Raw genomic sequence first — 15,202 nt, forward strand, 5'->3', positions numbered from 1 at the left:
TTACTATCCCCTTGTCCATGGAGGCCAAGTATCTTGGGGTTATCTTTGATAAAAGGCTCACGTGGAATTCTCACCTAAACATGATTTCCCATAAGGCAAAAGTTTCCTTAGGATACTGTAAAAGGCTGTGTGGGAAAAGTTGGGGACTGAGCCCTAAGATGACACTCTGGATTTACAAGAGTGTAGTAAGACCCATGGTGTCACATGGGGCGGTGGCTTGGTGGGCAAAAACCTTGCAGGTGGGTGGAGTCCGGGCGCTCAGTGGTATTCAAAGGCTAGCGTGCCTGAGTGTCACCGGTGCCATGAGGACCTCCCCTACTGCGGCCTTGGAGGTTATGTTAAATCTGCCCCCACTGCACATATACATTCAAGGCGTTGTAAGGGCCGTTGTCGTTAGGCTTATGGAAGGACAAGCTCCTATTACCGTCAGGCATGGAGGAGCATATCAAGAGTTATATGAGGAGCTGGAGGCCGATTCTATTTTGGGCCTGCCTTCGGATTCTACGACTCCCAAATATAACTTCGACAAGCCGTTCAAAGTCTGTATTGGAGACCGGGAGGCTTGGAGACGTGGACCCCCAGTGGTGGGAGATTCAATGTGGTACACTGATGGCTCCAAGATGGAGGAGGGAGTGGGAGCGGGAGTGTACGGGGTGAAGCCGAAATGTAGCTTTTCGGTTAGCCTAGGGAAGCTAGCTACAGTTTTTCAGGCTGAGTTGGCTGCAATTAGGTTCTGTGCTACCGAGATTGAAGGGCGAGGAATTATTAATTCTAAAGTCGTAATTTTCTCGGATAGTCAGGCTGCTCTACGGGCAATTAGTTCCTATCAGGTTAACTCAAAACTGGTTTGGGACTGTCTGGGTGCCCTGAAGGAAATTAGTGACCAAAATAAGGTCTTTCTGGTCTGGGTACCTGGTCATTCAGGACATAAGGGTAACGAAGCGGCAGATTTATTGGCCCGGGAAGGCTCTGCGAGATACTTCGTTGGCCCGGAGCCCTGTTTTGGGGTTCCGAAGTGTATTAAGACTGCGACCATTAACTTATGGGTGCAGAGTAGGTCTCAGGAGTGGTGGTCTGCCACCACTGGACAGAGACAGGCGAAGGAGTTTATTAAAGGCTATTCGCCGAGGCTGACTGCAGAATTAATCCGCCAAGGCCGTGGGGCTATCAGGATGATTGTAGGTCTATTAACTGGCCACTGCAGACTCAGAAAACACATGCATCGCATGGGCCTGGCAGATGATAGCCTTTGTAGGTTCTGTCAGGAAGAGGAGGAAACAGCACTGCACGTGTTGTGCCAGTGTGAGGGGCTTGTTTGGCTAAGGATGTTACTTCTCGGGGAGGAAAAACCAAGGCCTGTGAGCTTTACCCAAGAGTCGCTCTCCAGCATTAAGAGTCTAATTAAAAGGACAGGTCTGGAGGGTGAGCTTTAAAGTTAGGGGAGCCACAATAGACCCAAAGGGGTCGCAGTGGCGTAGGCCCTGAGGCCACCCAAAATTTAATCTAATCTAATCTAATCTAATCGACATGACATTTTCGTTTTCCACTTTATTCGTTATCCTCTATCCTTAATTTAGATGACTTGCAAGTTTTAGTTAGTTTGTTTTAACTAACAAATGAATATACATAAAAATTTACTTAAATGATTTTATATATAATCCCCGAATCTGATTGCGCATAAAATTTGATCATTCCAAATATCGACCATGCAGGAAGAAAATTTAAATTTAAATAAATATTACTACACCTGTCTGTTTCACTGTTCACTGTTAAAGTTCATTAATTCTCTGATATTACCTTAACATTGACTACTTACATATGTACGTATATACAAGTATATTATACAGTAAAGGTTCTAGGATTCTAATGCTTTTCCTACGGTTTTTCTGTTTTTCGCGATGAGTGTGATATGATAGCATTTTAAACAGTGAATTTTCACGGTAACTTGTGATTAACATTTTTGAAGTGAACTGCTGAAAATATTGAAAATACCTTGGTTGGAGTATGCCAATCCGATCTAACATCCTAGAAAATTTGAAACGATTCTCTGCACCATCTACACTTTCTGGGGAAGTACCAAGAATTCTTGCTTGTTGTCGATGCAAATCCATAGCAATATTATTAGGTAATTGCCCACCCATGCTTAATATAATTCCTTCAGGATTTTCAACATTATATATATCCATGACTACCTGAAAATTACACTCTTCCAATTATTAATATTTCAAATAACTACTATGTCTAAAAGAAGCTCGTTCTGTATGTAATTTTAATCATCGCCTTTTTGATGATCAGAAATGCCTTAAAAATTAGATTACCTCAAAAGAAATTTCTTCAAAATACAATCTGTCGCACATATCATAATCGGTACTAACAGTTTCGGGGTTATAATTTACCATTATGGTTTTCTTCCCCAATTTTTTTAATTCACGCAAACACCCTACCGCACACCAATCAAATTCTACGGAACTACCTATGCGATAAACTCCAGAACCTATAAATAAAAATGTAAATTTAACCTTTTAAAAAAAATTATGTAATATTGTTTTTATTGAGACAAATAATTTGAGGTACATATTCAGTAATCAATAAGAGCTCACCGATAACCATGGTATATCCTCCAGGAAAGTTAAGATCATGAGAAGTTCCATTATAAGACAAGTAAAGATAATTAGTTGAAGCAGGCCATTCTGCAGCAACTGTGTCGATTTGTTTAACAAACGGTAAAATTCCTGAAGATAACAAAAATATTAGATTAAAAATGAAATATAAATTGTTTTTATGGTTTAGCACTAAACCACACACACGTACATATACGTTTTAAACATTCAAGTAAATAATTACCACTTTCCTCGCGTTTTTTCCGAATTGCTAACTCTGTACTTTTAACAAACGATGCTATTTGCTTATCGGAGAAGCCAAGTTTTTTAGCCTCAAGCAATTGTTCAACTGTTACATGAGTTTGCTCTTCTAAATGCATTTGCATTTTAACAATATTGACCATTTTGTACAAAAACCAGCGATCTATCTTGGTCAATTCGTACAACCTATCAACTGTATAACCATCCTTGATAGCAGCTGCTAAAACAAACATTCGTTTGTCTGTTGGTTGTTCTAATTCAACGTCGCAAGGAGATTTAGCATGTGGATCGAAACCAATTACGTTTTCATCAACCATCCGCATGGCTTTTTGAAAGGCTTCTTCAAATTTTCGACCAATTGCCATCACTTCACCAACACTCTTCATTGAACTTCCAATCTAAGGAAATAAATTATTATCAAAGCAGTACATAATACACTGTTTAACATAATTTAAGAGTTGTAAATTCCAACTAATGATATTAATATGAAGGTAATAATTATTTCTCAGTAAAAGAATAACAGTTATTATTTAAAAATAAATTTACCTTTGTGCTAACTCTTGAAAATTTACTGAGATCCCATCGAGGAATCTTCACAACACAATAATCAAGACTCGGTTCAAAACAAGATGTAGTAGTCGCTGTAACGGAATTCCGGATGTCAACAAGGGAATATCCCAGGGCTAATTTTGCGGCTACATAGGCAAGAGGGAAACCTGTAGCCTTGCTGGCAAGTGCCGAACTTCTAGACAATCTTGCGTTTACCTAAAATAAAAATATGGAATAAAACAATTTAAATCTAGCCTCATTTTTTTTTAAATTTACTTCAAAGTATAATAAAGATACCCTAGATATATGTAACTTAATGTCCATTAAATTTTGGTTAAATGGCCTGTTAATATACAGGTCACACGACTTTCTACTCCTAATTTTTTTATTATTTTAACACTAATATTTTTAACAAGCTTAAAGAAACTTATTCAACACTTATTAAAATTATATAGTTTCAAACATGTTTTTATTTATTAAAAGTCATTTTTGAGAGGAACCACCATATTCCTTCCCACGAACTGCCCCAAAAAAAAATAAAAAAAATTCTGGGAAAATGATTCAAATAAATATCAATATGTAATGTAAATACATGGAGTATGAATTGTATGCATGGAGATTAAATACAATAGAAGTGCTACAGTCGAAAAGAAATCACAAGAAAATGAAAATCCATTCATCGCAGTAGTACTTTCGATTAAGACGTTTTTTCTTCAAAGTTGGAATTTTATCTAAACATTTAACTTCCTTAATTTTAGATAATCCCTATGGTTGATCATTACAGTGAAATGGAACTTCAGAGAGAAACCTAATAACTCCCTCCCATACATTACTACACATTTCTCATTAGTTATATTGCAATTTAACTGTATGATCATTATGTTCATCACTATGAGAAATGAGGAAGAAATTTTAGTCTGAGGAAAAAAAAGTAAATAGTTTAGTCTACTTAAACGTAAAAGAAAAGCATATTTAAAAATTAGCTCAGTAAATACTGTTCCAACAACAGAAAATTGTTAGTTTGATGGGAGATTCAGGACTCATATGTAAATAAAATATAATATCTAATAAATATATTAAGTAAGTAAGGAAGTAAAGTAATCGCTTATTTTTTCAGGCGGGGCTTAACGTCCAATTACTAATTAGGTATCGTGAACGGGGGGCAGAAGCATATACATATATTACTTATAAATATACAATAAAATATTAACCTCAATTATGTAAAATTCTCCAGAAGTCGGACTCAGAGCGTATTGTATATTACATTCTCCAACTATTCCAAAATGCCTTATAACTCTTATTGCTGTTGTCCGCAGACGGTTATATTCAGCGTTTGTCAAAGTTTGACTGGGAGCAACTACTATAGATTCACCTGTGTGAATCCCTAAAGGATCCACATTTTCCATATTACACACCTGAGAAACCAAAAATATTAATATTTATTATAAAAAACCATGATTGTAATCTAGTTTAAATCATTTAATAATAAATTTGTACCGTTATACAATTATCAAAAGCATCTCTGACTACTTCATATTCAACTTCTTTCCAACCCTTTAGAGATTTATCTATTATTAATTGATTTGAATGCGCGAAAGCATGTTGGGCAAGTTTACGAAGCTCATCGTCATTGTTTGCAAATCCGGAACCAAGTCCTCCTAAGGAAAAAGCTGACCTAGCTAATACAGGATAACCTAGTCTGTTGGCTGCTTCTAGAGCCTGCAAGGGTAGAGAAAATAATTGTACTCATAGTGTAAGAAAAAGCTTTATTAAATGGAATAATTATTTCTTTGGTGTCACCTCATTAACGCAATATACGGCCGCACTCGGTGCAACCTTTCCTCCAATTTCACTAATTCTATCAGCGAAAAGTTTGCGATCTTCTGTTTCAATAATTGATTGTATCGGTGTGCCAAGGACTTTGACATTGTACTTATCAAATACTCCATTCTTTTGAAGTTCAACCCCACAATTAAGACCAGTCTGTCCACCGAAATTAAGTAGTACTCCGTCTGGGCGCTCTGAACAAATAACCTATGAGTAGGGAAAAATCATTATTTTTGAATTATAATTTGATATCTTGATATTGTTGTAACTTGACTTGAAAATTACCTGCTCTACATAGCTTGGTAGTAAGGGAAGAAAATACACTTTATCTGCCAATCCTTTAGATGTTTGTACTGTAGCGATGTTGGGATTAATCAGAACTGTCCGAATGTTCTCCTCTTGTAAAGCCTTTATGGCCTGTGATCCTGAATAATCAAATTCACCTGCCTGACCAATAGAGAGTCCACCTGAACCCAATAATAATACCTAAATGGAAACGGAGCATGTTACTTATTACCTAAACTTTTACTTGAAGCAATAATGGAAACTACAACTTATTTTTAGCACAATCTATGTTTAGATGGTTGGAGCCAACCATGGTTCAATGGTTGCAAATATCATTTCCTTCTTACCATCAAATTTCTGAACACTTGTAAACAAAAAATTTCTCAACATAGAGAAATAAAGAATGATTATGACTGAAAAAATGTATTAATTGCATCCACCATTTTAAAGAACGAAAAACAATTGATATTAAAAAAAGAACACCTTAGTTTTCAGAAATAAACTTTAGTATGACTAAGATGAAAATATACAAATCCACTTATTAGTATGTTATAATTCCTTTACCTTGTTCCGTTTGTGAGAAAGTGGTGTATGAAGAGGTTGTTTAAACTGCAATGCTTCAGAAATTTTATCAACCAATGAGATATAAGCACTATTATTTTTATGAAGTTCTACTACTGACAGAAATACGTCGAATAAAATTTCCAAATCTTGCGGACCTGCACAGTGCTCTGGATGAAACTGCACACTACGTCATTAATAATTTACATTAACGGAATATATGCAACAGAAGACAGAAAAAATACCTATATTGCAAAATTATGGATTCAGAGAAATAAAATGAAAATATATATATATATTTTTTAGTAATATTCTAAATTACTCTCCTCCATTAATGGACAGGGGACTAGATACATCTTCAGATGTCCTTGCATTCCCTTAGCCTAACTAAACATTCAACATCCCTAAACACAAAAATATTGCAAATGCGACTACCAGAGGTAAGTTGAAGAGTGCAGCTACTACAGTTTAGCGCACTCGCAGGTAAACTCGTTTTATGCCAAATCGTACAGACAATCTGTCCTACAGGTGAGCATTTTTTTTTTCCTATTCACATTTCTTTTCTAATCATTATCAAATTACAAAAACATTCGACTTTCGATTTTGTCCTATACTGTCTGTACCTTATCATGAAACACATTATTTAAAAAAATTATATATTATAGAAAAATAGAACTACAAAACCCCATATAAACATCCCCTTATCAAGAACGCTAATAAAAGATGGGAAGAGAGGTTTTCCATAACGGGAAACTAAGTTCTAAAACCTTCAGAATCCACCACATCCAAGCGGTCTTTTCTAGCGCAAACAAAAGAGGGGGCGCCAAATCCTTTTAAATGACAAAGTACCAAAAAAAAATAAAATGAAAATTACCTAAAGAATGGAAAATTTTTGTGGATTAAACCTTCATTAGAATTATCATTTGCATTCACAAAAAGTTCTATCCACCCTTCGGGAATAGACTTTGAATCCACAGCAAATCCATGATTCTGAGATGTCATAAAGCACCGTTTTGTAGAAAAATGAATACAAGGTTGATTGTGCCCTCGATTACCAAATCTAAAAGAATAAATCTTATACTTTGAAATAAGTTATAAATATTTCAAATATATAATTTAGTATTAGCAAAAAATAAAAATACACTCATTATCATGCTTTTTACATAATGTAAAATTATGTCTTTTTACATAAAACTTGATCTACCATTGCACAAAGTAAAACATTAAATTGCAGTAATAATAATAATAATAATAAATAAAATTAAATAATATTACTTTGCGAAGTAAATAAATGACAAAATTATTCAACCAAGGTTAACATAAAATTTAAAGCTAATGTAATGTTTCATTTTAAATTTTGCAATATTGAATAAATGAAAAACGAACTACCACACATAAAATATTATAAAAATAAATTTCATGCTAAAAAAAATAAACTAAATTTCAAAGACTCCTTACTCCCTTAAAAATTCCTCTTTTCTATTTCTTTCCTTTAGGAGAATATAATACATTTATGATTATTTCTATGCAGCCAATTACATTAAATCTGGATAGAATAGACAAGGCAGAATTATTACTTCATTTTATATGTAGCACATCCAGAAGCAATTGCAAGTAATTGATGTCCTAGGCAAATACCAAAAATAGGTTTCTTGCTTTCAATGGCTTTTTTAACATTTTCTATAGTTGTTGCACACATTAAAGGATTTCCAGGTCCATTGCTGAGAAAAAGTCCATCGTACTCAGATGGATCTAAAGGGTGATCCCAAGGAACTACTTCAACTGTTGCACCTCGTTTCAAAAAGCATCTTAACTGATTATATTTCATTCCACAGTCTACAACGCATATTCTTAAATTGGATGGAGTCTTTGGTGCATACAACTTCTTCTCCTGAAAGTAATTTTTTAATTAATAAATCCCTATTTGATATTTTAAAGAGTTACAATATGTAATATGTAATTAAGAGATAACAAATAAGATTGTGTCCACAGTGCAATCTGCAGGAGTAGGGGGGAAGTTTATTATTTGAATCTATCAAAAGAATTAATCATTACTAACTTTTTTGTATAATCAAAAGCATTTTAGGCCAATGATCTCACTTTCACTTTCCTTCATGTACAGAAATTGTGATTTCAAAAATTCATGTTTAATCTTTCCAATTATTTATGGATTACGAGGGCGTTAAAAATCAGAAGATACACTCACACGACTTTTTCTTATAAATTTTGCCCTCCTTCCAAGATTTTATTATTTTCATTAAAATACAGTTTAACAGGTTGTTCCTTTGAACAAACGGAACAGAATAAACTTACATAAGGATACCAAAACTCGAGAAATTACTTTATATCCTCTCAAAATGAGAGGACCTTAATGACTCCTGAACCATCTAACAGCATCCTTTCACAGGCAACACGAACAAATTTTGAAAAGAGAGATTGTAAGACTAGGCTGACTTTAATTAAATTTAATTTTAGAATGAGTGAGGACCACCTAAAGTGGATTAGCACTGTTCAGGATCTTTCTCAATTGAGAGGCCCCACCTTATGAGCCACCTTTCTTACAGTTATTTTGAACCAGTTAAAATAACTATTGTTTAGCACTAATTTATATTACAAGTTTTATAGACTTAATCTCACATTAATACATCATAATGCGGTTCTTTGAAGCCCTTTATAAACTGTAATTTGTAACCATAATAAAATTAATCTGTTGGTTAATCCGCGAGAACAGAAAAAAAACAAAAAAATAATATAATAATAATAATAATAGGGCGCTAATGACCAAGGCAGTCGATGCACCCCCCACAAAAAAAAAATAATAATAATCTGTATCATATTACCTTTATAGAAACCTCCGAAACAAGATTCCTAACATTTGGATCCAAGAAAACATGCAGACTTTTCGGTGAAGGAAAATTCTCGTTAATTATTTTTCCCAAAATCGAACCTTTGTGACGAATTTTTTTCGTTAGATCTCTCGTATCAATGCCTGCTATACCTGGCACATTATTTGCTTCCAACCATTGAGATAAAGTTTTGTTACTCTGCCAATGACTTGGTGTTTCACATGCTTCACCAACAACTAAACCTGCTGCCCATATTTTATGTGATTCAAACCATCTGTCAGACAGAAATAGAAACATGAATTGAATTAATAACTCAGTTAAAAAATCATTTTTAAATTCAAATAATAAACATTCTGAACTGGTCTGTTGTAAGCAAAGTGAAAAAGAGGTTTCCAACTAGCTTTTAAATTTGATCACAGCTTGATGAGGACAGTAATCCATGACGAAGCAATTGGCACTCATAGAAAGTTATTCAGTTGAATGTGCGGTGAGGGGAGGATCACTCTCGATTTTTTTTCTGGTATTAGCAATCCTACTACAATTTTTTGTTAACCATCTAACACTTTGATTTGTTACAACTGGCTTCTATATTTCTTTATTGACAGGCAACACAACGGTGCAAGGCATTGAAAAACAGAAAGTAAAGCGGCCACATTCCTAACTTCAAGCGATTTTAGTCTGGAATGCAGCACCGAATGAATGATCAGTAAGCAGACCAATGAAAAATTTGACAGAAAGGAGAATGTGCAATAAGAGAATGGATGGGGACATAAAGAGGGTCAAGCGTATAATTTTTTATGGTTTAAAGTTTAAAATGTGTTTTTCGGAATGAAGGGATGTCATTTCGATAATGTGTTGTAACAAATTTCTAATTCTGGCAAACCCCCTATCTCCATAGGCATTCAACTGAATATCATGTGGTCACTTCTACTACATGATCATAATGTAATACAAGAAGCATTAATAAATAGCCGAATTAATAAATGCCTTAATTGATGAGGAGACCCGTTTTCTTTGATCTCAAACTAATCTTTTTCTAACATCCAACTTGAATTTGTGAATATGGGTTACAGGTTTTATTTCAGATCAGTGTAAGAACGGAGCTAAACTTCTGATAAAGCAAGACACCAAAAGTTAAAACTGACCTAACATAAATTTAGACATAAATATATACCCACTTATCTACTGACCTTATAAGGCGCAGTGATTTTGGCTTTACAGAATCGTGGCATTCGCTTCAGAAGTTTTATTTTATTGCTAATGTTTACTACACAAAGGGGTAGGCCAAATTAGACCTAAACTTCGATCTTGACTCTTAAACTTTCAAGCCTCAGCAATAATAATAGGAAGGTGAATTTTCTTATTGCCTAAAATAAATAATTTCTATGTGATAATACATACTTTGGCAGATTGAACTCATCATTCTCAGCACTAGGTACACCATAGTTTCCAATTAGCGGATAGGTGAGAACCAATATCTGTGCATGATAAGACGGATCCGTAAGAGATTCCACATATCCGACCATACCAGTTTGAAATACTGAAATAAATTCGAATTAATAAATTCGGGCACATTATTATGCATTGAATAAAGGTTTGAGAGTTTCGATAAATAAGGTTGCTTCCAGTTCATGTGTCTAGACATGATTCAGCTGGTACGATATCTTGGAAGACAAATGTGACAGAACTCTTAAAGTGAGAAAAGAAAATTCTTATTTTGTATAAGAAAAAGACTTATACAATGTAATAAAGGTCATTGATTTACAAGCAAGGTTCTTTCACCGATTTGAAAAAATGAATTTTATCAATTAAATGATAAATATTAAAAGTAGTGCCGGGGTAACAATGAATAACTTTATAAAATTAGCTTATTATTGAATGTTTTCTCTTGATGACTTACTTTGAAAATCTATCAACACCTTTCAACATAAAATATTAAAGTTTTACAGTAAATTTATATCCTAACTTTGAATTTACTTTTGAAGAATCGCAAAACAAAAAATGTAGAGAATGATGTCTTACCGACTTCTCCATTAATTGATGATGATGCTCCAAAATTGTACCCTTTGTAACTTGTTCCATCTTCTAAAAGTAAAATACACTGTTTATTAAAGGGTCCCATGATACACAATTTACAAACCACAGGTCAACTTAATTCAACACGTGGTCAGACAACTTTAAACTGGCATTTTAACCGGGAATGTGGTAGTGGTTACAAGTTTGGTTAATGGTTAGTGGTTAACTGTAAATTTTCTGAAATTGGAGATATCAGCTTTATGTTGCTAGTACATGTGTAAAAAAAACTAATTGAGGTCAATTCCATGATTAAATATTCCATTTAAAATCATATATTTGGTATTGGTATGTTACTATAACTGAGTGAAAGTCAGAGGTAAATAACAAGCATCAACGCATTTGTTTATTGAACGCTTTTCTGCAATCTTCAATCATCTGATTAGAACTTCAGAAATAGAAGCTAGTCGGTTTGGGTTGTGGGTTTGCACTCCTCTCCAAGCCGGGTTGTTTATATTAGGAGTAAGGTCTTTATAATCTCTTAATAGAAACAATAAAAATGGTTACTAATACCGAAGAGGATGAAGATAGTCAAGAAGATACCATTAATTATAAAGCTCAATACAGAAGTTTTAAAAGAAAATTGAAGTTTCTTATTTATGTGAGTAACTTTTTTTATTATTTGTACGTGAGCAAACCTTATTATTCTGAAATCAATAAAGCACCGAGTACAGTTTTAATACTAGTAGTCAGAAATGGATGATTCTTTTAAAAAATCATTCCATTTGAAAATAATTTCAGTCCACATGTTTTTCATTTCCATTCAGCATTGTAATCCGACCATGTAATCGACAAATATCTTCTAAATTCTTCATTGCAAATGTTTTCACAATATTTATCAATGTCAAAAGAACAAAATCTTTTAAGTACCATGCACATTGAACTTATTAAAACAGAATATTTATATTAGCTATTATTCTCACAACATATGTAAGTCTTATATATATCGGCTGTACTATACTTTTATAAAATGGCATTACTTGCAAATTCCACAGATATAATAGAAATTGAAAAGTTCACAGGGCTTCGGTATTATCTAGTGTCCTTTGATTATCTCGGTGGTAGGGGCGAAGATTGATAATTTCAAGTTAGATTTTGATTATTAATGAAATCGCTAAGTTTAAAATTTAAAAAATGGAAAAAACCAGCGGGTTAATTCATCAGTTGGGTATAGGGAATTAGATCTTTGTTTATAATGTACCTGATATACGCTGCACGAGTCAACCAGAACTCCAGTGTAGCGACAGGAATATTAAAAATGGAAGTTCCATTTTCTACATCCAATAGATGAATTTAATTCTTGTGATGGATGAAGATCCGAACATGCCAGGGATTTTAAAAGAAAACACGCTTGCTAAGACAGATCAAATCAACTTTATCCTTAATAATGATATACTAGCACAAGCCCTAAGGGGCATTATCAACTGATTCCCAGTGTCAGGGTAGACCGTTTTACCATTCTGACACATCACCTAAATAATTTTAAGATAATACTCTCATTAGACCAATTGTTAACCATACCTCCGAGAGCAACCATACAGTGAAGGAACGGGTTTTTACTAATCAAAAGGAATTAGCACTGGGATTTTTAACAATACGCGATAAGTGTCTTTCCAAATATATCGCTTATGTATTAATTTGGTATCTGATTGTAAAGTTTCGATAGCAACTGCCTGCGTTGCCCGCAGGCCCAGGTCACCGCCTGCAGTCACTTTACGAATAATTTCTCAATTCTTTGACTCTGTCAGAATGAAGTATAATTGAAATCCCTCAATGCTGTATTATTATAACATGTTCTGACTAGTTTAATAGACTATCATGAACTTACTATGAACTTGATCGATTTACAATTCCAAGATAGAAGTTCCTATCTTCCTTAAATGAGTTAATCCTACGTTCTTTCCAATTTGGAATACAGGCCCACCTAAATGTCATCTATAGTGTTGGAACTAGCGGAACATTAAATCATTGTTAAAAATATTTTGTAGGTAGTTTTAACTAATGGTTTTTCCAAAAAGTAGAGAAATACAGGAATACTTAATAATAAAAAGTATTAAATTCGGAGATTTTCTCATTGCAATCAGCCAAGAGTTAAAAAATTAACTTGTGGGCTCATTTTTAAATTTAATGGTTTAAAAATTCTGTGTATTTTTTTAACAGGAAAATGAGTGTTTTCAAGAAGCTCTCAGAAATAATCAGAGGAGGATGTTGAAAGTGTCTCGTGATAAAAGTTTTCTTTTAGATCGTTTATTAAATTATGAAAAGGTAGAAGTAACATCAAGTGAAGGTGAAGACACGGAATCATCTGATGATGAAACAGGAAGGGCTGATGCAAAAAGGTGATTTTTGGAGAACTCAATGTTTTATTTATTTTTCATTTTGGGTAGTACCTAGAAAAATTATTTATGAGATCTTTGGTGGGAGAGGGAGATGTAATGTTTTTTGAAGGGCACTTCACTACAATGTACAATCCGGTGTCTCAGTTATTTAAGAGGCTTCTCCGAACTAATTTTTTATTGGTACACGTTTTAATTAAACATTTAATAACAAGCATATAAGCTTCATATTTTTTATTCCTTAATTTCATGAAGAAACACTATCCACAAAGTAAAACTGAATTTGAAGTAATTAATAATTGTTGAATTTTCTCATATAAGCTATTATTTAGGAGGAAAGTAGATATGGGCTTAAGTATTTCCAATTCCAATTTGAACTCTGGAGGGTCATCTAAATCACAGACTCCTGCAAAAAAGAAGAAACCTCCTGCACCTAAAGGAGGCAAGTCTTCGAGTCAGCCACAGGTACTGCTTTACGAATTTGGTAAAAGAAAATGTAATTTAATGTATTATGGTGCTTTAATGTTGAAAGAATTAATAAGCTAATTCACTGTTTACCAGCTACAGTCAGCTCAGACGCCTACCATAATTGATGGTCATATGACTTCTGAAGAAGTAGAAAGGCATTTAGAAAGTCGCCAGAGATATATGGAAATAGATAAGCCTCCTGTAACAATACCTACTGAAATGTTCAGTAACGATCCATCTCTTGATAGGTTAGTTATCTTATTTGTAAGTTAATTTTTATTATTTTTGTTTTGGTAAAAATTGACAAATTTTTTTTTACGTTATAGTGAATCAAATGAAATTGGAGAAATGGAAACATCTCCAAGTAATTTAGGTGAAGACTGCCTCAATCAAGAATTCATTTTGCCAGACTGATTTATTTATAACGAAGAACTGTTATTCGTTTTCTAGTTTATTAATTTTTTCTGTACCTACCATGAAAAAATAAATGGCACTATCTGCGATTTTTTTGTTTTATGAAGTCTCTATTTAACATTGATCATTAATTTTATTCAGCCTTAAATTAACAAGTTTTGCATTATCTTTAAGTATGGTTCCATTTATTTGAACTAATGAGCAATTCGATTTTCTGGTCGGGCTCCAGTCGGGACGTATATATTATGTTCATATTTTGAAAAATAATTACTTAGCACACATGCTTTCAAGTTTAGACTAACCAACCAATTTCTTTATTATATCCTAGAATTCCTCATTAAGATCCTAGTGCTTGCCTAACTTCAGCTTTTTCTTAGTTCCTGTGGTTATGGTGGTGCTTCTTGTGGTGTGCAGAGTAAACATCCATATTAGATTAAAATTATGTAATTGTATTGGTTTATTAGTGCAGGCACAGTTTTAATAAACTGAATAATCTCCTCCATTATTTACAATGGTGGTCTGACACATGTATATTGCCTTTTGCGCTATAGTTTGAACAAACGATATCTATGCTAGATAAAGTAGGATCTCCTAGTACACGCACTGAATCGTTGATTTAATCAATTTTACTACACATGCTGAGGGGCAACATTAGTGTAACAAGTTAGTGGATGATTTCTCTTTTTTTGTTGAACTCATCTTCTACCTGGGGTTGTCCGCAACTAAGTGCAGCTTTAATGGTCTGATTCCTCTGCAGCACTTCCCTGTTAAACTATTCCTATCAATGCCAGAAAGTGACGTAGCCGGATTACTTTTCATCTTCTACAACAATAGGAAGATAAAAGGTTTTGTTTCCTTTTGGGAAGGATTAAGAAAGGAAAGGAAAACCACGTATGTCAGTCAACACCAGCGTGCATTCTCGTCCTCTTCGATGAGAGAAGGCGTTAACCCAAAACAACTTCTAGACATTTTACGCTACAGA

At 33.8% G+C, this 15,202-nt stretch overlaps 2 protein-coding genes and 1 long non-coding RNA gene across 3 annotated transcripts in view; 2 read left to right on the top strand and 1 right to left on the bottom strand.

Annotated features, from left to right (window-relative positions):
• Nucleotides 1-11,195, bottom strand: part of r (carbamoyl-phosphate synthetase 2, aspartate transcarbamylase, and dihydroorotase rudimentary) — a 29,332-nt gene extending 18,137 nt beyond the window's left edge. The window contains exons 1-15 of the mRNA XM_074125715.1: nt 10,952-11,195; nt 10,331-10,469; nt 8,924-9,203; nt 7,661-7,974; nt 6,958-7,143; nt 6,087-6,270; nt 5,523-5,723; nt 5,211-5,444; nt 4,908-5,129; nt 4,622-4,825; nt 3,408-3,626; nt 2,845-3,259; nt 2,601-2,732; nt 2,319-2,494; nt 1,993-2,192 (exon numbers count right to left, since the gene is read on the bottom strand). Of these exons, the coding sequence (XP_073981816.1) occupies nt 1,993-2,192; nt 2,319-2,494; nt 2,601-2,732; nt 2,845-3,259; nt 3,408-3,626; nt 4,622-4,825; nt 4,908-5,129; nt 5,211-5,444; nt 5,523-5,723; nt 6,087-6,270; nt 6,958-7,143; nt 7,661-7,974; nt 8,924-9,203; nt 10,331-10,469; nt 10,952-11,051 (3,206 nt within the window). The 5' untranslated portion in view covers nt 11,052-11,195. The remainder of the gene's footprint in view (nt 1-1,992; nt 2,193-2,318; nt 2,495-2,600; nt 2,733-2,844; nt 3,260-3,407; nt 3,627-4,621; nt 4,826-4,907; nt 5,130-5,210; nt 5,445-5,522; nt 5,724-6,086; nt 6,271-6,957; nt 7,144-7,660; nt 7,975-8,923; nt 9,204-10,330; nt 10,470-10,951) is intronic.
• On the top strand, nt 9,111-9,931 carry LOC141453026 (uncharacterized). Its single transcript, XR_012457736.1, has 2 exons — nt 9,111-9,449; nt 9,535-9,931. It is a non-coding gene; the product is annotated as an uncharacterized lncRNA (long non-coding RNA).
• Nucleotides 11,162-14,309, top strand: LOC141453024 (uncharacterized). Its single transcript, XM_074125722.1, has 5 exons — nt 11,162-11,603; nt 13,163-13,341; nt 13,671-13,803; nt 13,900-14,054; nt 14,133-14,309. The coding sequence occupies exons 1-5, from the start codon at nt 11,502-11,504 to the stop codon at nt 14,218-14,220; spliced, it is 657 nt and encodes a 218-aa protein (XP_073981823.1). The 5' UTR covers nt 11,162-11,501; the 3' UTR covers nt 14,221-14,309.
• Nucleotides 14,310-15,202: the final 893 nt, after the last annotated feature.

The sequence above is a fragment of the Rhodnius prolixus genome, unplaced genomic scaffold, assembly GCF_049639745.1.
Source record: "Rhodnius prolixus isolate KJV_2025 unplaced genomic scaffold, Rpr scaffold_3, whole genome shotgun sequence".
Classification (NCBI taxonomy): domain Eukaryota; kingdom Metazoa; phylum Arthropoda; class Insecta; order Hemiptera; family Reduviidae; genus Rhodnius; species Rhodnius prolixus.

What these genes read in the sequence shown, in the direction of transcription:
- LOC141453024 (XM_074125722.1), top strand. Translation starts at nt 11,502, where the DNA reads ATGGTTACTAATACCGAAGAGGATGAAGATAGTCAAGAAGATACCATT. An exon ending in AATTGAAGTTTCTTATTTAT is followed by an intron (nt 11,604 to 13,162) that starts GTGAGTAACTTT and finishes TTTTTTTAACAG; the next exon opens with GAAAATGAGTGTTTTCAAGA. An exon ending in AACGATCCATCTCTTGATAG is followed by an intron (nt 14,055 to 14,132) that starts GTTAGTTATCTT and finishes TTTACGTTATAG; the next exon opens with TGAATCAAATGAAATTGGAG.